Below are 23,075 nucleotides of genomic sequence, written 5' to 3' on the forward strand. Positions count from 1 at the left end.
CATTACCAAGCTCCAACAGCTCCCTACACGGCCCCTCGTGTGTCCTGCTCACACTGCACCAACACCGGGGCATGCTGAAGTGTATTTCAGCATGCATCCCTGAAAGAAAAGGCGTCCTACCTCCCTGCACATCAAACACATGTGTAGCTGTGTGTCTGTCCGTATGTGCTTCTGTGGGTGTGTGTGTATTTATACATAGAGAAACCAGTCTTTACCTGTCACGTGGACAGAGACTCAGAGGCTTGGTGACAACACCCGCCGTGGACGGGTAACTGCTCACGCCAAGTGTGGTGGGGATGTGAACAGCCACATCTCTGGAGGGTGGTTTGGCAGTGGCTGTCAACAGTTTAAGTGGTTGCAATCTTCAACTCAGCAATTCCACAGACATGCAACCTACAGAGACATGTGCAAAAGTGTGCAACGGGACAGGTGTTCTCATTTTATCACAGGTATCCTCATTATTGTATTATTTTTATATTAGTACAAAACTGGCAGCAACCTAAGCACCTGTCACTGGAGACTAATTATGCCACACCCATACAGGGACCCTCTGCGGCCATCATGGAGAGCCTTCATCTTACACGTACAGTTTTAAGTGAAAAAGAAAGTATACAACAAAGTCCATAGTATGCTATGATTCATTTTGTTTCTTAAGAAAGGACACTGTGTGTGTGGTGTGTACATGTGTAGAAAAATCCCAGAAGGGGCTGGGCACGGTGGCTCATGCCTGTAATCCCAGCACTTTGAGAGGCCGAGGCAGGTGGATCTCCTGAGGTCAGGAGTTCAAGACCAGCCTGGGCAACATGGTGAAACCCCATCTCTACTAAAAATACAAAAAATTAATCCCAGCACTTTGAGAGGCTGAGATGGTGGATCACAAGGTCAGGAGCTCGAGACCATCCTGGCTAACATGGTGAAACCCCATCTGTACTAAAAATAAAAAAAAAATGAGTCAGGCACAGTGGTGGGTGCCTGTAGTCCCAGCTACTCGGGAGGCTGAGGCAGAAGAATGGCGTGAACCCGGGAAGCGGCGCTTGCAGTGAGCCGAGATCATGCCACTGCACTCCAGCCTGGGCGACAGAGCGAGACTCTGTCTCAAAAAATAATAATAATTAATTAATTAATTAATTTTTAAAAATTAGCTGAGCATGGTGGCACACGCCTGTAATCCCAGCTACTCGAGAGGCTGAGGCAGGAGAACTGCTTGAACCTGGGAGGTAGAGGTTGCAGTGAGCCGAGATCACACCAGCCTGGGCAACAGAGCAGGGCTCTGTCTTAAAAAGAAAAAAAGAAAAATCTCAGAAGGATGCCCGAGAAAACTGCGTGGTGCTGATATCCAGGGAGTGGGGAAAGGAGGGGATTCTTACGTTTTATTTCACACTCTCATGCTGTTTCCATGTTTTTGCATGAGTGCCTGTACACTTTGTTTCATATGGGAAACGGTGAGCCCAGCTGTAAACACTTTGTCTCATATGGGAAACCCTGGGTCCCAGATACACTTTGTTTCTATGGGAAACAGTGAGCACATACGCACTTTGTCTCATATGGGAAATGGTAGGCCTGTAACCTTGTCTCCACGATCTCCTTCCAATTCTGGAGCCGGTAGCACTGCTGAAAAGGCTGTTTATGTCAGCTAACTTTTTTTTTTTTTTTTTTGAGATGGAGTCTCGCTCTGTCACCCAGGCTGAAGTGCAGTGGTGCGATCTCAGCTCACTACAAGCTCCGCCTCCTGGATTCATGCCATTCTCCTGCCTCAGCCTCCTGAGTAGGTGGGACTACAGGCACCTGCCACCACGCCCGGCTAATTTTTTTTGTATTTTTAGTAGAGACGGGGTTTCACCATGTTAGTCAGGATGGTCTCGATCTCCTGACCTCGTGATCCACCCACCTCGGCCTCCCAAAGTGCTGGGATTACAGGCATGAGCCTCTGCGCCCGGCCTATGTCAGCTAACTTTCTATGCCTAGGACACTCCACCGTCTGCAGAAAGACTAGTGGAGTCTTTAGACCAGCTTGTCTTACATGTGTTATACCGGCCAGGCGCGGTGGCTCAAGCCTGTAATCCCAGCACTTTGGGAGGCCGAGGTGGGTGGATCATGAGTTCAGGAGATCGAGACCATCCTGGCTAACATGGTGAAACCCCGTCTCTACTAAAAATACAAAAAACTAGCCAGGCATGGTAGCAGGTGCCTGTGGTCCCAGCTACTCGGGAGGCTGAGGCAGGAGAATGGCGTGAACCCACGAGGAGGAGCTTGCAGTGAGCCGAGACTGCGCCACTGCACTCCAGCCTGGGCAACGGAGCGAGACCCTGTCTCAAAAAAAGAAATAATAAAAAATAAAAATAAAAACAAATGTGTTATAGCTTCAGTTCCTGATTTTTTTTGTTTGTTTGTTTTTTTAAATAAAAGGCTGCTTTTTTTGTGGGAAGGAAGAATTGGAAATGCTATAATATAAAATATACAAATGAGTTATTCATAAGTATAACTGGATAAGATGAATACATACAAAAAGGGCAAATATTAACTAATGAAAACTAAATTACTGACTCTTACTTTCTAGCAATATTCTGAAGCTAAAATACTACAAAACAGCTAAATCCTGGATGAAACTGGCTTTTTAATGCATTTCTGGGCTCGCAGTAAGGAAAGAAAAACCTCTTAGCTCCACCCTTCCACCAAATCCCTTTAGCAAAAAACAGGGTGTGTGTGCGAAAATGGAACGTCAGCACTGCCTTTGAGGAGCCTAACCCTTGGGCAGCTGGAACAGAGGGAGCTGAAGCTAAACCAGGACTCTTGAGCGAGGGCATGAGACAAGCTAGGTTAACACCATGGGTCTCAGCAGAGGCAAACAAAAGTACACTCTGGGGAAAGTCTCTCATTTAGGCCTGAAGAATCCCACAGATTAAGAAAAATTAAATAGGAGTTCATAATCGAGAATGACAATGTAAACAGCAGATGTAGACCAAAGACCACCCAAAGTGCCCCGACTTGAAAAAGAACCAAGTAGAACTGCTATCAATGAAAACTGTAGATATTTTAAAGCAAAAACTTACAGATGGATTTTGTATCAGATTAGACACAGTTAATGAGAGAAGAATGGGTACACCAGACATCAATGTGAAGAAATCATCCATTGACCACAAAGGAGATGAAAAATGTGAAATAGGACTGAAAAGATGTAAGGACAGAATGAGAAGCTTCATAAAATAGGGCTTTGGCCCCCACCCCCAAAGGAGAGAACAGGAGAAGCCGCGTAGGAAGAGAGGATGCCTGAGGACCTCCTGAACTGAGGAAGGTACGATTCTGCAGTTACAGGGAGCCCATGTACACCAAGCAGGGCAAATGCACAGAAATCCACACCTAGGCAGGCCCTGGGGCATCACAGACCATCAGAGACAAGGAGGAGCCCGGCACAGTGGCTCACGCCTCTAATCCCAGCACTCTGGGAAGCTGAGGCAGGAGGATCACTTGAGGTCAGGAGTTTGAGACCAGCCTGGCCAACATGGTGAAAACCTGTCTCTACTAAAAATACAAAAATTAGCTGAGCCTGGTGGCACGTGTCTAATCCCAGCTACTTGGGCAGCTGAGGCAGGAAAATCGTTTGAACATGAGTGGTGGAGGTTGCAGTGAGCCAAGATTGCATCACTGCACTCCAGCCTGGGTGACAGTGAGACTCTGTCTCAAAAAAAGATGAGGAGGTCCTCAAATCCCCAGAGAGGAAAGCTGGAGAACCATGCTAGATGGTCAGCAGTGAGGCCAACAGCAGATTTCTCATGGCAGGCAGCAGTGGTGGGAGACGGTGGAAGGTCCTCAATGTGCTGGAAAATGGCCAACCTAGCACTCTGTGTCGTTCAAGAGTGCAAATGAAATAAAAAGTGGTGCACTCCAAAAAAATGAGAGCTTTTACTGCCCGTAGATCTTCACTTAAATATTTTTTAAGGATGTGTTTCAGTAAGAACAAAAATTATAAAAGTAGGGTTTAATTTTCAAGAAAGAATAGTAGCCAAAGAAATTAGGAGGTGGATGAATCTAAACCCTGTGTAAAATAAAAACTATGCCTGGCCGGGTGTGGTGGCTCACACCTCTAATCCCAGTACTTTGGGAGGCCGAGGCAGGTGGATCACCTGAGGTCAGGAGTTCAAGACCAGCCTGGTCAACACGGTGAAACCCCATCTCTATTAAAAATATGAAAATTAGCCTGGCATGGTGGGGGGCACCTATGATCCCAGCTACTCGGGAGGCAGAGGCAGGAGAATCACTTGAACCTGGGAGGTGGAGGTTGCAGTGAGCTGAGATTGCACCACTGCACTCCACCTTGGGTGACAGAGCGAGACTCTGTCTCAAAAGAAGAAAATAAATAAATAAATAAATAAATAAACAGGCCGGGCGCGGTGGCTCACATCTGTAATCCCAGCACTTTGGGAGGCCGAGGCAGGCGGATCACGAGGTCAGGAGATCAAGACCATCCTGGCTAACATGGTGAAACCCTGTCTCTATTAAAAATACAACAACAACAACAACAACAAAAAATACAAAAAATTAGCTGGGCGTGGTGGTGGGCACCTGTAGTCCCAGCTACTCGGGAAGCTGAGGCAGGAGAATGGCATGAACCCAGGAAGCGGAGCTTGCAGTGAGCTGAGATCCGGGCACTGCACTCCAGCCTGGGCGACGGAGAGAGACTCCGTCTCAAAAAAAATAAAAAATAAAAAATAAAAAATAAATAAATAAATAAACAACAATGCCCAAATTGTGAGGTTGGAGAAAGGCAGGTCTGAAACGGTGGGCAGCATAGCCCAGGTATCAGGACCAGAGTATCCAAGGTGGGGATTCATGTTCTGTGTTTGTCAGGAAGCGCATTCAGATTTTTTTTTTTTTTTTGTGAGGTGGAATCTTGATCTGTTGCCCAGGCTGGAGTGCAGCGGTGCAATCTCAGCTCACTGCAACCTCCACTTCCCAAGTTCTAGAAATTCTCTTGCCTCAGCCTCCTGAGTAGCTGATATTACAGGTGCCCGCCACCACACTTAGCTAATTTTTTTTTATTTTTATTTTTATAAGAGATGGTGTTTCACCATGTTGCCCAGGCTGGTCTCAAACTCCTGACCTCGGGTGATCCACCCGCCTCGGCTTCCCAAAGTGCTGGGATTACAGGCGTGAGCGCCCAGCCCAGGTTCAGATTTTAATGGTAACTTTGTTAAGTATAGGATAGGAAAAAAGAGAGATCAAACATAACTTCCAAAGTATTAGAAAAAGATGAAGAAAGAAAAGGCAAATCTCTTTTTAATGCAAGAAAATAGAAAATAGAAAAAGAGCGTTAAAATAAGGAATATTGAGGTATACATTAAGAAGATCAATATAAAATTCCCAGACATTTGGAATGACCACAAATACACAAGAAAAGCACCTCAGTAAAAACAAAAGTAATCAGCCTCTCCATCTGCTGGGCTTGCGTGGGTGTGTGAATTCCCTCTATGACTCGTTGGATTTCGGATTTTCTCCACTTAGATGTATTTCCATGAATACGTTTGTGGGAGCCCTTCTCCAGTCAGAGCTATGTGGAAGCTTTTTCCAGTTCAGTGGTGTATGGTGAGAGCAGACATCACAGTGGCTTTGTCGCTGTTTGTTTTTGAGACAGGGTCTTGCTCTGTTGCTCAGGCTGGCGTGCAGTGGTGTGATCTTGGCTCCCTGCAACCTCCACCTCCTGAGCTCAAGCAGTCCTCCCACCTCAGCCTCCTGAGGAGCTGAGACCACAGGTGCGCACCACCATGCCCAGCTAATTTTGTACTTTTTGTAGAGACAGGGTTTTGCCATGTTGCGCAGGCTGGTCTCGACCTCCTAGGCTCCTGTGATCCTCCTGCCTCAGCCTGCTGGGCTGCTGGGATTATAGGCGTGAGCCACCGCACCAGCCACAGTGGTTTTTAATGACTCTGAACCACTGTTTTATTTTCTTCATTCCTATTCTTGTTCTTTAATGCCGGGTACCTTCTTGCTGCCCATTTTGAACTCACTGCCAGTGTGTCTCTGCTGTCATCTGACCTGCAGAGCTATAGGTGCTGGGGCGAAGGGTGCAGGTTTGGAGCCGTTTAAAGAGCCTGGCCCAGGCTCCTCCCTCCCTGCGGACCTCGGTCAGGGCTTCAGTGTCTAAACCTCAACTTTCTCATCTGCAGAGCACAGACAAAACCACCTGCCTTTGAGCTGTATTATAAAGCCTAAATCAGCACGCACAGCAGGTGCACAGCAATGCGTGATAAATTGTTACTATTATTGGGTGAATTTTAGGGTTTTTTTGGTTTGTTTGTTGTTGTCTGGTTTTTTTTTGTTGTTTTTTTTGTTTGTTTGTTTTGAGACAGAGTCTCTCTGTTGCCCTGGCTGGAGTGCAGTGGTGTGATCTTGGCTCACTGCAACCTCCATCTTCTGAGGTTCAGGTGATTCTCATGCCCCAGTCCCCCGAGTAGCTGGGATTACAGGTGCCTGCCACCACACCCAGCTCCTTTTTGTATTTGTAAGTAGAGATGGGCTTTTGCCATGCTGCTGCAGCTGGTCTTAAATTCCTGGCCTCAAGTGATCCTCCTGTCTTGGCCTCCCAAAGTGCTGGGATTACAGGTTTGAGCCACTGCACCCGGCCAGAATTTTAGATTTTTAAAAATCAGCGGTTGAAAAATAGGCTACGGCTGGCTTACTCATTGTGCTTTAGGGAAGCATATATTTGAGTGAAGGAAATGATGAAAGGAATTTCACGTCGGGCCCAGGAGCCGCCCACCCTGCAAGACAGTTTACAGATGCCCCACTCTGACAGCCGTCTGCAGCTAGCCAGCGTCGGCCGAGGGGTCCTGAGATCTGCTGAAGGCTGCCCTCGCATGCCAACGGCAAGGGAAAAGGGCTGCCTGCCCCTGGACTTGCCACAGGTGACCTTTGGATGGGACCATTGTCCAGACAGCACAGCTTGTCCCTCCGGAACACTCATGGGGAGTGTGCCTGTGTCTGGCTGGCTGTGTGGGCTCTCGTTCAGTTCATTCCTCCTCTCCAGCCCTCACCGGGCTTGACCCTAAAGGCAGAGGTCTCGAGCACTTGCCAGGGGCAAGCCAGTGGTGGGGGCGCCCCTGCCAGGCCAGGCCTGCTGTGGGGCTTGGTTAGCAGGTCTTCTCCCCACACGCAGGACTTCCTCCCGCCCACTGCCTCTGCCCACAGGCGACCTTTCTCTTTTAAAGGAATTGGGGTACCTTGGTGCCCCCACAAACCCTGAGTTCCCTCTCTCCTTTCTGCGTCCTTTCTGCGTCCTTTCTGCTTGCCTGCCTGTGCACACAGCATCGTGACCTCTGGGAAGACACTTCCCTGCATCTGCACACTGTCTGCAGGCGTCTCTGGCCATCCTGGGCTGAGCTGCGTGATCTCGGGTAGCGGCCCCTTGTTCACCCGTACAGGATGTCTTTGGAATTGGTCTCTAGTGTCCTTTATAAATAACTGGTATAAAAGAAGCCCAGGGCGATGGCCTTGCAGAGAGCCCACACTTCAGAGCTGGGCTGGTGTCCAGCGCAAGAAACCTGCGGCCGTCCTGAGCAGGAAGCCGCATCCTGGTTCTGTGAGGCCGTCCTTCCCGGACGACTGGCTGGGGGGCACGAGACTCCGGCAGCCGACAACACTCCCACCTGCTTGGCCTCCCTCTTGTCCTTCCCTACACGGCCCTCTGAACGGGACTGTCTCCCTCTGAGGCCTGCGTGTGACAAAGATGTGTGGTTCTCACCATGGAACCCTTCAGCCCTGCAGTTCTCCTGAAGGTGAATGAGGGCGTCCTGGAGTCCCCATCAGGAGACAATGCCGTGTTCCCAGCGTCCCCAGAGTCCCCACAGGCGCGCAGGTCTCCTGCCTGCAAACAGAGTTCCCAGCCACGGGCCCCCCCCGGCACTCCTGGGAAGCCCACGGGGCCGGAGCCAGGGGAAGGGACCGAGGGAGGAGGCTCCAAGACCCCGTGGGTGGGCGGGGGACAAGCACCCAAAGCAGGGACTGGCACCCCTCACATACCAGCACCCACGGGGTCAGGTGTGCCCTGCTGTCTCTGGGGGCCCTGCAGGCCTCTGGCCGCCTGCCCAGCAGCAAGCCCCGTAGGGCACTCCCAGTCAGCCTTCCTGGGGGGGGGCTAGACCTCACATGACCTTTTTTAAAATATGGAAAACCAGTGTAACCCCAAAGCAAGTTTTAGGAGAAAGTGTAATTCCTATTACTCGATCATCTATAATTCCATTCCTCCCAGCGCTTTGCGCTTTCTCCCACCGTCTGTTCTGCGGACATGAGTGGCTGTATTCTGCTTCCCAATCATCTAGCAACATTTTTCATCTTCCCGCGCGTCTCGGGGGTGTGGCTGTGCAGTACTCGGCCACACCAAGGCGCACGTGAGCATCGTAATTGGGCGTAAAGATCAGTGTCTCCGTGCAGAGTGGCAGTTCTCCCCCTTTCTGCTGCTACCTTCTGTCTGTCTCCTCCCAACAGTTGCTTAGAGAAGGTCGTTGTAATTTCATAAAACATACTCAGTGTAAGTCATCAAAACTCATGTTTAGCAGAGACTTCCGCTCTGGATGAAAATAGCGTAGGTGTCTCCTGCGGGCGCTCCCCGACCATCCCAGGAGGAGGGGTCCCACCGGTGCCGACGCCCTCCCTCTGTCCACAGAGCTGGTCATGCTGCTGGAGTGGTGGTCCTGTACGGAGTGCACGCTGTTCACGGACCAGGCCACGGTGGAGCGCTTCGGGAAGGAGCACGCGGTCATCATCCTCAACCACAACTTCGAGATCGACTTCCTCTGTGGGTGGACCATGTGTGAGCGCTTCGGAGTGCTGGGGGTGAGCGGGGGCCCGGGGAGGGCCGGGGGTGAGCGGGGACCCGGGGAGGGCTGGGGGTGAGCGGGGGCCTGGGGAGGGCCGGGGGTGAGAGGGGGGAGGGGTCCCTGGAAGGCTGGGGGTGAGCAAGGGGGAGTCCCGGGACGGCTGGGGCTGAGTGGGGTGGGGTGGTCCCGGGGTAGGGCTAAGGGTGAGCGAGGGGGGGTCCTGGGAGGGCTGGGGGTGAGTGGGGTAGGGGGTCCTGGGAGGGCTGGGGGTGAGCGGGGTGGGGTGGTCCCAGGGTAGGGCTAAGGGTGAGTGGCGGGGGGTCCCAGGGAGGGCTGGGGGTGAGCAGGGGTCCTGGGGAGGACTGGGGTTGAGCAAGGGTCCTGGGGAGGGCTGGGGGTGAACAGGGGGGACCCAGGAGGGCTGGGGGTGAGCGGGGTAGGGAGTCCCAGGGAGGGCTGGGGGTGAGCAGGGGGTGTCCCAGGGAGAGGCTAGGGTGAGCCATGGGGGTCTCAGGGGAGTTGCTGAGAGTGGCAGGGGTCCCAGGGAGGAGCTAGGGGAGTAGGGGGGTGCCAGGGGTGAGCAGGAGGGCCCTGCAGGGGGAGGTACTGGGTGGAGCAGTGGGGGTCCCATCAGAGGAGCTGGGGGAGACTTGGGGTTCCCAGGGAAAGGGCTGGGGGAGCAGGGGAGTCCCTGGGGAGGTGCTGGAGAGGCCCCTGGGGTCCGAGTCCCTGAGTGTTCCTCCTGGGGAGTCTCTTTGAGCTGGGCAGTGGTGCCTGGCTGCTTGAGGGGCCCTGGCCCGCAGGGCCTCAGCTGTCCCCGAGCTGTGCCCTCCTTTCTCATCATGGCCTTTGCCTTTGAGATGACCCCACCTGCATCCCCGCAGAACCACTTCCATTAGCTAAGCTGCCTCGGATGAAACCTAAACGACTCCCCGATGCTGGCAGAGGAATTTCGTTGCAGTCAGAGCCCCTGTGTGAGGCAGCACCCCCAGGCCACCCCCAGGAAGCCTGGTACCCTCTGCATCGGGCTCACCCACCCTCCCTGAGGCCCCCTCAGCCAAGCCTGAGCCTCAGTTTCCTCTTTTCTGGGGCGGCCCACTCACTCTCAGAAGCCAAGTCCTCATCCACAACAGACCCCCTGAGCCACAAAGCCGTGACTCCCAGAGCAACACCACGCAGGAGCTGGGTGCGCCGGGAGCCTGGCCAAGCCCCTGGCCTCTGTCTGATGCTGAAGTGCCCGGTGCCCCTCCTTCTCCTCCCTCTAGAGCTCCAAGGTCCTCGCTAAGAAGGAGCTGCTCTACGTGCCCCTCATCGGCTGGACGTGGTACTTTCTGGAGATCGTGTTCTGCAAGCGGAAGTGGGAGGAGGACCGGGACACAGTCATCGAAGGGCTGAAGCGCCTGTCCGACTACCCTGAGTACATGTGGGTGAGTGCGCAGAGCGGCCTGACACCCTGCGTGCTGGGAGGCGGCCACGCCCACTCCTGACGCACTGCTGCCCGCGTCCCAGGCTGGGAAACCCCAGGAGAGCCTCTGCACACGGGGCACTGTTTCCATGGGGCCAGAGCTCCCCATCTGAGCTGCAGGCGTGGAGGCTTCTCTTGGGCCACCTCCCTGCTGTTCACCGAAATCCCAGCTCTGACCAGGCCATCCTAAGGGGACCTGGCGGGGGAGGGGCAGGGCAGGGTGCCCCCAGCGAGCCCTGGCTGTGCCTGCCCTGCTCAGTATGCGTCCCCATCCCTTTTTCTGTCCCTTCTTCCTGGTCTGTATTGGAAAATGGGCTGCCTGTGCTGTTAGCATTTCTGGGTTTTTTTTTTTTTTTGGTTTTTTGGTTTGTTTTGTTTTAAGATGGAGTCTTGCTCTGTCACCCAGGTTGGAATTCTATGGCGCAATCTCGGGTCACTGCAACCTCCACCTCCCAGGTTCAAGCAATTCTCCTGTCTCAGCCTTCCAAATAGCTGAGATTACAGGTGCACACCACCACACCTGGCTAAGTTTTTGTATTTTTACTAGAGATGGGGTTTCACCATGTTGGCCAGGCTGGTCTCAAACTCCTGACCTCAGGTGATCCACCCACTTCAACCTCCCAAAGTGCTGGGATTATGGGCATGAGCCACCTTGCCAGCCTGCTGTTAGCATTTCTTTTTTTTATTTTGATATGGAGTCTTACTCTGTCATCCAGGCTAGAGTGCAGTGGCATGATCTCAGCTCACCACAACCTCTGCCTCACGGGTTCCAGCAGTTCTCCTCCCTCAGCCCCCGCACCGGGATTACAGGCGCACACCACCACGACCAGCTAATTTTTGTATTTTAGTAGAGATGGGGTTTCACCATGTTGGCCAGGCTGGTCTCGAACGCCTGACCTCATGATCCACCCGCCTTGGCCTCCCAAAGTGCTGGGATTATAGGGTTGAGTCACCATGCCTGGCCTGCTGTTAACATTTCTAACTCACGCTGTGGCAAGTGGATGAAACCCTCTCTGTTTTCACACTGATCAGAAGCTGCTGCCCCGACACACCTTCATGTCTCACTTCTTTCTGGAAAGTTCTTTCTGGAGATCTCTCCTGTGTGAGTGAACATGTGTGATTGGAGTGCAGACTCTGGCCCTAGAATAAAAGAACCTTTCAGTCCTAACCCATGCTGCTCGCTAAAGCAAGATTTCCACAAATTCAGCCACAACCTTTGCTACCTGTCAGAGAGGCAGGTGTGGCCTGGACATGCGCCTGCCCCAGCTGCTCTGCAGGGTGACCCTCTGTCTCCGTGTCGATCCTAGTTTCTCCTGTACTGCGAGGGGACGCGCTTCACAGAGACCAAGCACCGTGTCAGCATGGAGGTGGCGGCTGCTAAGGGGCTTCCCGTCCTCAAGTACCACCTGCTGCCGCGGACCAAGGGCTTCACCACCGCGGTCAAGTGCCTCCGGGGGACAGGTAGGCCCCAGACTGCCCGAGCCGGGGCCACCGCTGTGCTCACGGAAAATAGTGATTTCTTAAAAAAAAAAAAAAAAAAAAAAAGAAGAGTGCATTCCATGTGAAACACAGGAGAGCGAAAGTGAGAAAGGAATCAAGTGAGGGGGTTGGCACCACAAGGTTCCCACGTCAGGTTTTGAGGTGATAAAATGCTAATTCATGAGAAACAATTAAAATAATAAAAAATACATAATGTAAAACCTTATGAAGGGGAAATAATCATTATTATATCCTATTAATCCAAAAGGAGTCGAAATAAAAGAAAGGGACAAAGAACAGAAAACAGACAGCAGGGGTCAGATAGCAGGGTCCAGACAGCAGGGGTCAGACAGCAGAGGTCAGACAGCAGAGGCCAGACAGCAGGGTCCCACTCACAGCGTCAGTACCCGTGGGAAACGTCAGCCACTAAGTGCCTTCCCCAGCAGAGGAGAACGAGGCAAAAAGAGGGAAAGAAAACTCGGAGAAGAGGTCCCGGCGTGTTCTCCCCAGGACGGGGCCAGGCCCCTGGCATATTCTCTCCAGGATGGGCCAGGTCCCAGGTGGAACCTGCATTTCCCTCTGGCAGTGACCGTGCAGCCGCCTGGGCTGGGTCACCCACCCTCCCGTCTCCTCCCACAGTCGCAGCTGTCTATGACGTAACCCTGAACTTCAGAGGAAACAAGAACCCGTCCCTGCTGGGGATCCTCTACGGGAAGAAGTACGAGGCGGACATGTGCGTGAGGTGAGGCCAGACCCTGCGACTCTTGGGCCACCCCCCATACCTTCCTGAGTTTGCACTGGGCAGAGGCCAGGAGGGCGGCTGGGTCCAGGCACCATGTCCCACAGTCCCACGGGGTGGAACCCACACGGAAGGCCCGTCTGCAGCCCTGCCCCACTAAACAGACACGGGAGAGGCCCTGCAGGACTCGTCCGGGGCTCGGGATGCAGGCCACAGAGAGGACACGGAGACACGGGGGATGCGTGGGGAGACTCACCGTTGCCCACAGTGTGTTTTGTTCCTTTGGGGACATCGTTGACCTGGCATTGGGGGCCACCTCCGTCCTCTCCTTCTGCCTTCTTGGGAAGCACCTGCAGTTCCCTCTGTAAGATGCTCTGTCCCTTCCCGGGCCTGGTCTCAAACCCCACTGGGCTCCATAAGTCTCCTGGGTCCCGCAATCACACGACCTGGGGGGCATGCGGTGCTGACTTCTCACCCAGGGGTGAAACCCAGGCAGGTCTCTTGGTGGGCAGGACGGGACCCCCTGCAGAGCCTCTGGCCTGAAGCAGCCCTGGTGATGGGAGTGGCTTTCTGCTGGCCCTGGCGATGGCAGCCCCAGCACGCGAGGGACCATAGTGTCTGAAGGAGACAGTGGTGAAGGGAGAGGAAGAACCTGTTTGATTTTTTTTTTTTTCCTTGGAGACGGAGTTTCACCCTGTCAGCCAGGCTGGAGTGCAGTGGCTCAATCTTGGCTCACTGCAACCTCCGCCTCCCCGGTTCAAGCGATTCTCCTGCCTCAGCCTCCTGAGTAGCTGGGGTTACAGGTGCCCACCACCACGCCTGGCTAATTTCGTATTTTTTTAGTAGAGACGGGGTTTTACCATATTGTCCAGGCTGGACTTGAACTCCTGACCTCCGGTGATCTGCCCACCTCGGCCTCCCAAAGTGCTGGGATTACAGGCGTGAGCCACCACATTGGGCCAAAGAGCCTCTTTTAAACCCCGTCTTGAGAGTTGGGGCTTCCGTGCTATGGGGCGCCAGTCCTGTCCCAATGAAATAAAACAGGAGCGGTGTGTCCAGACCCCAGGAGGAGCCTGGGGCTTGCTCTGAAGGGTACTAGCGGCTTTCCCCCGGGCAGCATGTCTCTTTCCCCACAGTCAGGGCTGTGGGTGCCGCCACTGAGCCATTGCTGCCCTTGGACTCTCCAGGCTTCTCTGGCTTACATAGAAGAGAAAATCCACCCAGAAATCCTATTGACTTAAAGCCCAGGTTGAGGTTGTGACCTTAATTCCAGCATAAATCATCATTTCAGGCAGACTTTTGAGGCACGAAGAAACTGTGCTGGATGGCCCTTGTTGAGCTTGTCAGTCTCTGGTTTCATTCAAGTGTGTGCAGAAAGGCAAGGCCCTCCCTGCCTGGTGAATCTGCACAGAGCTGTCACTATATGCGTTTCCATATTTGCAGTCCAGCCACAGCCTACTGGGCGTGTGTCCTGGTCAGCCTAGCCTGCCCATGGTGGCTACAGGCCCTCTACATTCTAATCGCGAGAACCTGAGCACATACAAATTAAACAAAGCAAAACACACCACCACCCAGTTCTTCTGGCCACACTCTAGAAGGTTTCCAGGAAGGGTTTGTGAACATAAACACAAGCTAGGTCACACTCCCTTCTGAAGTTCAAGGACTGGCTGATTAGAGGCGGAGGCGCTCTTCTCCTGACCTGGCGTGAGTGGGACTGCGAGCGGAGAGTTCTCTCCCTTATGTGCCTAAAACCCCTGGGAGGGAGCTCTGAGCCACTGTGGACCGTGGAGACTGCGGTGACTGACCGGGGCCCTGGACGGTCCAGATGGCAGGCTGGGACAGGACATGAGGTGGGATAATAGCAGCCGGTGGCCTTGTGCTGGATCCTGGCCACAGCTGGCCTCAGTCATCTTCACAAGAGGAGCCCTTGAGGCACATCTCGCTCTCATCCTTGGGTGGTTAGTGGTGGTCCAAGACTGGGCGGTCAGAGTAGCTGCCCAAGGTCAGCACTGGCCGTGGAGGAGCTGGGCCGCCTGCCAAGCCGCACAGCGCCTCCGCCTCGGGTGCCATGCAGCTCCCCACGGAGAGATTTCTCATCAGCCATCCTCCCTGCCGCTGCCTTTATTTTGCCCAATCGTATTTTAATAAATACTCGCTTTGAACTTCTAAGGCTTCAGCTATTCAGGTCACTGACCCCTTTGCTGTTGGAGGAGCAGCAGTGTCCCCGCGCGCCCCTGTGGCCATGCCATCATAACGCCAGGCTCTGCACCACATGGGACTGGTCCTCCTTCCTCCTGCATGGGTGGTGATGCCTGGGGCCGCAGGGAAGCAGGGCCAGTGTGTGCAGGATGGCTGCAGGGCTCTTCTGTCCCCAGGGCTGGCCTCTGGGCTGAGGGCCTTCAAGTGACTTGAGTCAGCTCCAGGAGGCAGATGCTCAGGGTGACACCCTGGGGTGCAGAAAAAAGTAGAATTTTTATTTATCTTTACTTTTTATCTTATCATTTTTAATTCTTATGTTTATATATTTCATAATATATATAACAGACATATAATAAAACCCGTATGTGGGGTGTGTGTGTATGTGTTCATGTGGGGTGTGTATGTGTGGTGTGTATTATGTATGTGGTACATGTGATGTGCACATGGTGTGTTATGTGTGCATGTGTGGTGTATGTGTGTGCATTATGTGTAAATTATGTGTTGTGTGTGTTGTGTGTGGGTGTGGTACGTGCAGTATAGTGTGTATATAAGTGTGTATAAATTATATGTGTGTAGTATGTGTGTAAAAATTTGTATATTCATGTGGGGTAGTGTGGGAGTGTGTGTATAGCGTGGTGTGTGTATAAATTACATAGGTGTATGGCGTGTGTGATGTGTGTGGTGTGCATAAATGTGTGTGGTGTGTGGGGTATGGTGTGTGTAAATTATGTGTGTGTGGTGTGTGTGTTGAACTATGTGTGTGGTATGTGTGTATAAATTATAAATGCATGTGTGTGCAAAATGTGGGTTTGGTGTGGGGTATGTGTGGTATAATGTGTCATTTATACACATGTATAAATTATATGTGTGTATAAAGTATATATGTGTGGTGTGTGTATATAAATCATGTATGTAAAGGTGTGTGGTGTGTGGTACGTGTATATGAATCATATATGTGGGGGTGGTGTGCATAAATTACAAATGTGCGTGTGTGTGTGGTGTGTATATATGAATCATATGTGGGAGTGGTGTGTGTGGTGTGGTGTGTATAAATTAGATATGTTTGATGTGTGTGGTGTGGTGTGTATGACGTGGGACTGTGTGTGTCAGGGACCAGTCAGCCAGCGTGGGCCTCTGGGCAGGCCCCTCCCCTCACTGTAGACAGAGGAGCCTCTGCGCCTCGGTTGTTCCTGAAATGGCGTCTGTGGCAAATCCTCCCCACGCCAGTTGAACGTGGGGCCAACGTTAAGCTGTTTTGGTTCACCGGGACGTGATGTTGTCTTCACGGCCATCTGCTCACCAGTGGGCAGCCGAGCCTTGTGAACCCTGCATGTGTGCCGGTGTGTAGTGTGTGCTGTTGTATACTGGCATTTGCTGATGCGTGTGGTGTGTGCTCGCATGTGGTGTGTGTGGTATGTGCTGGCATGTGCTGGCATGTGCCGGTGTGTGCACCGGTGTGTAGTGTGTGCTGGCAGGTGGTGTGTGTTGAGGGGTGGTGTGTGGTGTGTGCTCGCATGTGGTGTGTGTGGTATGTGCTGGCATGTGCTGGCATGTGCCGGTGTGTGCACCGGTGTGTAGTGTGTGCTGGCAGGTGGTGTGTGTTGAGGGGTGGTGTGTGGTGTGTGCTCGCATGTGGCGTGTGGGGTATGTGCTGGCATGTGCTGGTGTGTGCCAGTGTGTGCACTGGTGTGTAGTGTGTGCTGGCAGGTGGTGTGTGTTGAGGGGTGGTGTGTGTTGAGGGGTGGTGTGTGTTGAGGGGTAGTGTGTGGCGGGTGCTGGTGTGTGGCGGGTGCTGGCGTGTGCTTGTGTCGTCACGAGACTCAGCTTTCACTTCTGATGGGCTGAGGATCCATAGGTGGAATCCCCAGACACCGAAGCTTCGGGTTCCTCGGTTTCTAGACTGAAGTGTGAGGCGCGTGACCCTCGAGCGTGGAGACCTGCCCGGCTGTGGAACCCTCGCGGGTGGACCCGGCAGCTGGAGCCGCGTCTTTGCCGCTCTGAGGTGCGCTGTCGCCCCCTCCTGGGCGCTGGGAAGCACTGCGGTTGCCTGTGGACGGCAGGTTCCTGCCTGTTTGTCTTTTTATTTTTGTTTATTTTTATTTATTTTTTTTTTGGCTTACAACGCAGCGATTTGCTTCTCCCTCATAAAGGTCCACAATAAACCCAGACGGTGCTCAGGGCAGCCCCGCTGTCCCCGCGTGATGGCGTCGGGCCGCCCTTGCTTAGCAAGGTGACTCTGGCAGCCCGCGGGGAAGAGGCAGCGTTGGGCACCCGCTAAGATGCTCCCTTACGCAAGCGACTTGTGGGAGCAGGGATATGTGTTTTTCTTTTCCTTTTTTTTTTTTTTTAAGAGAAAACCACATTTTATTTTTGTTAATGTTAAAGTTAATTTTCAATAAAATTTTATATAGAAAATGATTTTTTTTTTTTTTTTTTTTTTTTTTTTTTTTTTTTTTTTTTTGAGATGGAGTCTCGCTCCGTCACCCAGGCTGGAGTGCAGTGGTACAGTTTCGTCTACTGCAACCTCCGCCTCCTGGTCCAAGCAATTCTCCTGCCTCAGCTGCTCAAGGAGCTGGGATTACAGGCGCATTCCACCACCTCTGACTACTTTTTGTAGTCTTAGTAGAGATGGGGTTTCACCATGTTGGTCAGGCTGGTCTCGAATTCCTGACCTTGTTATCTGCCTGCCTCGGCCTCCCAAAGTGCTGGGATTACAGGAGTGAGCCACCGCGCCCAGCCGAAAATGAATTTAATTTTAATCAGTTTGACTATAAGGCAAGATTTTCTGAATTTCTTATAACTTTCATAATTGTTTTGAATGAAAGAGTACATTCATGTTCTAAGAAAACTCAACTCTTCAGACACGTGAGCCAAATTGTGTTCTCATATCAGTGTGTCTTAAATTTTATTGCTTAATTTATATAAACAGCCTGTTTATATAAATTAATAGCCCGAATAGCCTGTTTTGAATGGTAGCCAACTTGTTCGGATGTGTGTTTTTCTTAACTGCTCAGAGGGAAGGGAGAACTGGGCACCAGTGAAAACAGGTCACGCCTACCTAAAGTCTTGCTGTGTGGCTCAGTGACGGGTGCCGTGGACGTGGCAGCCCCTGAGTCCCGGCTCCCATACACACAGTATTGCCGTTTCCTTAGCATCACTGCTGTAGGCCGGCGCGGTGGTTCACGCCTGTAATCCCAGCACTTTGGGAGGCCGAGACGGGCGGATAATGAGGTCAGGAGATCGAGACCATCCTGGCTAACCCGGTGAAACCCCGTCTCTACTAAAAAATACAAAAAACTAGCTGGGCGAGGTGGCGGGCGCCTGTAGTCCCAGCTACTCGGGAGGCTGAGGCAGGAGAATGGCGTGAACCTGGGAGGCGGAGCTTGCAGTGAGCTGAGATCTGGCCACTGCACTCCAGCCTGGGCAACAGAGCGAGACTCCGTCTCAAAAAAAAAAAAAAAAAAAAGAATCACTGCTGTAATCCTAGCTGGCGAACTTGGTGTTCTTATTCAATTTTAAAAGATTTTAATATATCATATGTGAGTGGCTTACCCCATCTACTTACTCAAATTCCAACTGACTTTCAAAATAAGAGCCGTGACACGTTACTTATTTAAAATTTTCCAATTAGATTTGTCAGGTAATGACCCTGCTTATCTTACCAAGTAGACATGTCAACTTGTGGGCTGCTAATCCACTTGGTAGATTACGTAGGTAAATAAATTAGCGTCCAAACTGAAATCAGCTCTTTCTTTATTGAGATTAAAATGTCTACATTTTTAATACTTTTCATATTTGAAGCAAGTGGATTTCATTTGTGAAATAAATCTTCTTTGCCTTATGAAAGACACTCTGAGTCATGACTGACTCCAAAGACTGAACATGCTACAAAGGACCAGAACTCTCAGAAGCTCACACATGACCGCCCTTCTCATGGGACCAGAGGCGGGGCCTGCCCGGTTAAATCACTCATAGGCACCCTGGGATTAACGCTGCCACCATCCCTGCACAGGAGGCCACCTTGTGGCCTCTCGCCGCCATGCCAGGCTGACCGTGTACTCAGGGCGAATGCCTGAAGAGAGGCTCATTTGATGTCTGTTTTTGGAAATTGAGAATGTGAGGGCGGGCGCGGTGGCTCACGCCTGTAATCCCAACACTTTGGAAGGCCGAGGTGGGCGGATCACGAGGTCAAGAGATCGAGACCATCCTGGTCAACATGGTGAAACCCCGTCTCTACTAAAAAATATATATTAAAAAAAAAAAATTAGCTGGGCGTGGTGGCACGTGCCTGTAGTCCCAGCTGCTCGGGAGGCTGAGGCAGGAGAGTCACTTGAACCCGGGAGGCAGAGGTTGCAGTGAGCAGAGAACGCCACTGCACTCCAGCCTGGCGACAGAGTGAGACTTCATCAAAAAAAAAAAAAGAAAGAAATTGAGAGTGAGATGTGATAGAACGAGTGGGGCCCACAGGCCACCCTGGCGCACGCCATGTTCCCCTGTGCCCTCTTTTTAGTGTGAACTCGTGATGATTCACCCTACCTTGAATCTTCTTCATAAAACAGGAGATTTCCTCTGGAAGAGATCCCGCTGGATGAAAAGGAGGCAGCTCAGTGGCTTCATAAACTGTACCAGGAGAAGGTAAGCAGGCTCTGCTCCCGCTCAGCGTCCTGGTCTCCTGAAGAGGCTGTGGAAGGGGCACTGGCGAGCAGGCAGGTGATACGTGGGAGCTCCTTGGGAGACAGGAGTGACACCCAGGTCCCAAATACTCCTGATCCTTCTTTCATTTCTTCTTCTGTTTTTTTTTTTTTTTTTTTTTTTCCTGAGACAGGGTCTCACTTTGTCACCCAGGCTGGAGTGCAGTGGTGCGATCCTGGCTCACTGCTGCCTTGACCTCCTGGGCTCAAGCAATTCTCTTGCCTCAGCCTCCTGGGTAGCTGGAGCTACAGGTGCGAGCCACCATGTTCAGCGAATGATTCAAACAATTTCTTTTGTAGAAATGAGGTCCCGCTATGTTTCCAGGTTGGTACCGAACTCCTGGGCTCAAGCAATCTTTCCGCCTCAGCCTCCCAAAGTACTGGGGTTACAGGCATGAGCCACCACACCTGGGCCCCTTTTCTTAATGTTTGAGAAATTAACAAACTACAGACAAGTATGAAGGGTAACATGATGCCTGTATAACTAGGGCTGGTGACATTTGGTCACATTTGTTTCTTTTTTTTTTTTTTTTTTTGAGACGGAGTCTCGCTCTGTCGCCTGGGCTGGAGTGCAGTGGCCGGATCTCAGCTCACTGCAAGCTCCGCCTCCCGGGTTCACGCCATTCTCCTGCCTCAGCCTCCTGAGTAGCTGGGACTACAGGCGCCCACCACCTTGCCCGGCTAGTTTTTTGTATTTTTTTTAGTAGAGACGGGGTTTCACCGTGTTAGCCAGGATGGTCTCGATCTCCTGACCTCGTGATCCGCCCGTCTCGGCCTCCCAAAGTGCTGGGATTACAGGCTTGAGCCACCGCGCCCGGCCTCATTTTCTTATATAAAAGAAATTACAGGTATGTAACAAACATAGATGGTCACTAGACTCCTTGTGTAATAGAAACAAATTAGGGATGTTAGAAGATTATTTTGAAAACCACACTAAGTCCTTATTTCTTTCCCCCACGGCTTGCTTAGCCCAACTTTCCCTTTGTTTTATACACACAAATGCGTGGGGCATTCGCTTTCCACTGTTGGCCCTGTGGGAGAGGAGATAACCAGGAAATCCTCCCAGGATGTAAAAAATACTGTAAATGCATTGATGGGCTCTCAAAGTAAGGGAAATCGGCCGGGTGCTATAGCTCATGCCTGTAATCACAGCACTTTGGGAGGCCGAGGCAGGCAGGTCACCTGAGGTCAGGAGTTCAAGACCAGTCTGACCAACATGGTGAAACCCCGTCTCCACTAAAAACACCAAATTAGCCAGGCATGGAGGCACGTGCCTCTAATCCCAGTTACTTGAGAGGCTGAGGCAGGAGAATCGCTTGAACCTGGGAGGCGGAGGTTGCAGGAGCCAGGATCGCCCCATCGCACTCCAGCCTAGTCAACAGAGCGAGACTCTGTTTTAAAAAAAAAAAAAACGAAAAAGAAAATAAGGGAAATCTCCTGGGACTGAAAAGGGATGTGGGGCTGAAACAGGGCCCTGGGCCTGGGGGCCAGCAGCGCCATGTCCGGCTAGTGCTTTCTGCCTGCCCCATCCCCTGAAGTCTCGAGCTGTGATGCCTACATGGAAACAGAAGATAAAGATTTCCCCGCGTTCAAGGCAGGACGTTAGAACCGAAAACCCCACATTATGCTGGGATGCTCTGAGAATCAGGCCCTCAGAAAGGTTAAACTGAAAAGGAAAATTACCTCCCAGCACAGAGAAGTGGCCTTGAAACTTGCCTTTCTCCTCTTGGGCTCAAGAAAGTCTGCCCTGAGAATTCATAATTACAGGCCTGCCCTCCAGCAGGCTTGAGGTTTGAATTTATACAAACAACATAGTTCAGGAAGCACACAGCCAGAATGTGTGTGCCAGGACACTCGGAGACATTCCAGAGGCAGGGAGCTGGGTGCTCAGGGGTGGCCAGGAGATGATGACACCTGCCTCCGCACAGACACAGTGTGTGGCTGCCAGGGGGCACCCCAACCCCAGTTTCCAGCAGGAAGCTGAGAACCATGAAGAGATCAACTAGTAAAAATAAAATCTCTTGAAACCAGTGAGCTCAGCGTTAAACAGTCTCCAACCACCTTTAAAAGAGAGAGGGTCGGCCAGGTGCGGTGGCTCAAGCCTGTAATCCCAGCACTTTGGGAGGCCGAAGTGGGTGGATCACGAGGTCAGGAGTTCGAGACAAGCCCGGCCAACATGGTGAAACCCTGTCTCCACTAAAAATACAAAAATTAGCCGGGCGTGGTAGTGGGCACCTGTAATCCCAGCTACTCAGGAGGCTGAGGCAGGAGAATCACTTGAACCTGGGAGGCAGAGGTTGCAGGGAGCCGAGATCACACCACTACACTCCAGCCTGGGCAACAGAGTGAGACTCCGTCTCAAAAAAAAAGAAAAAAGAGAGAGGGTCGATGGTCCCCTTCCCTACTTCCCAAGCATCCTAGAATCCCACAGGCTGCCCCGCCCATGGCAGTGGCTGCAGTGTCTGCTCTATCAGGCGTGGTGATTTCCACCAGGGCCAGAACCTTCTGCAGGTGGCCCTGGCCAGGCTCCTCTCTCCTCCCAGCTCTTCATTAGCCTCCTTCGCCAGGCCAGGAAACCGAGTTACGGGAGGTTAAGGAACTTTCTGTGGGCCGTGCAGCTGAGATTGCGGGATGCAGGGATTTGCGTCCAGGCTGCAGGACACACAGGCCACACTTGCCATCCCCACGGACTCTGCCTCATGCGAGGTGTGGGATGTGGTGGGTGGCCTGGGCTGTGCCGGGCAGGCAGCCCCTGCTATTCACAACGTTGCTTTCTTGACCGACTATGCTCCTGGGAGACTTCCTCAATCAAAGGGTTGATACACTTGCGAGCTCTTGATGCACATTATCAGATTCTCCAAAAATGTAAAGCCAGCTTTGCCTCCCACCTGCAGCTTCTGATTTGTCCTCTTAATTGATGTGGCGCTTTTTTTAGGTGGAGTCGTTTTTCGTTGCCAATCATTTTCTCCTGCACTGAAATAATAGCTTGTAAAGAAGCCTCACGCCTCCTTTTTCTCTGTTGGCTCTTCCAGGACGCGCTCCAGGAGATGTACAATCAGAAGGGGATGTTTCCAGGGGAGCAGTTCAAGCCTGCCCGGAGGCCGTGGACCCTCCTGAACTTCCTGTCCTGGGCCACCATTCTCCTGTCTCCCCTCTTCAGTTTCGTCTTGGGTGTCTTTGCCAGCGGATCACCTCTCCTCATCCTGACGTTCTTAGGGTTTGTGGGAGCAGGTAATGGACACTGTCGCTAACGGCTCACACTCTTGCGGGCCTCACAGTATTGGCCACGGGGTCCGGGACCCGGTGACTCATCACAGTGGCCATGGGAGGCGGGGGCCTGGCTGTTATGGACCCTGGACCCAGGATCCCCCACAGCCTACAGGCTTCGGAGCCTGAATTCTTGCACCGAGCTGAGGGTCGCCTCAGAGAGCCAAACGGCCGCCACCCTGGCACCATCCCCACTGCAGCCCCACTGGCTGGTGCCCTTGAGGATGCTGACGAGAGGGTCCCCAGTCCCCCTGTCTGCTTTTGGGCTCTTAGGGGGTCAGGCTGGGACGGCCATTCAGGAGGTTTAAGCAGGACATCAGCATTCAGCTCCTCCCCGTTGACCCCCAGCGACTTCCCCACTGCGTGCCCACCCCAAGCACGATGCTGCACCCACCACAACCTGTCGGCTAGCCTGGGGCCGAACA

At 52.3% G+C, this 23,075-nt stretch overlaps 1 protein-coding gene across 10 annotated transcripts in view; it reads left to right on the forward strand.

The window, feature by feature from the left end:
- The window catches only part of LOC105472548 (1-acylglycerol-3-phosphate O-acyltransferase 3), a 122,484-nt gene that overhangs the window by 93,908 nt on the left and 5,501 nt on the right, over window positions 1–23,075 (forward strand). For 8 of the 10 annotated variants that reach the window (XM_071095784.1, XM_011725912.3, XM_071095786.1 and 5 more), the window contains 6 exons: window positions 8,657–8,826; window positions 10,076–10,237; window positions 11,583–11,736; window positions 12,394–12,496; window positions 19,252–19,327; window positions 22,416–22,614. In XM_071095784.1, coding sequence (XP_070951885.1) covers window positions 8,657–8,826; window positions 10,076–10,237; window positions 11,583–11,736; window positions 12,394–12,496; window positions 19,252–19,327; window positions 22,416–22,614 — 864 coding nt within the window. Of the gene's footprint in view, window positions 1–3,089; window positions 3,293–8,656; window positions 8,827–10,075; window positions 10,238–11,582; window positions 11,737–12,393; window positions 12,497–13,784; window positions 14,905–19,251; window positions 19,328–22,415; window positions 22,615–23,075 lie in introns of those variants that run through there. The other 2 variants (XM_024790019.2, XM_071095788.1) reach the window with 2 other exon arrangements.

Source organism: Macaca nemestrina, chromosome 4 (genome assembly GCF_043159975.1).
Source record: "Macaca nemestrina isolate mMacNem1 chromosome 4, mMacNem.hap1, whole genome shotgun sequence".
NCBI lineage: Eukaryota > Metazoa > Chordata > Mammalia > Primates > Cercopithecidae > Macaca > Macaca nemestrina.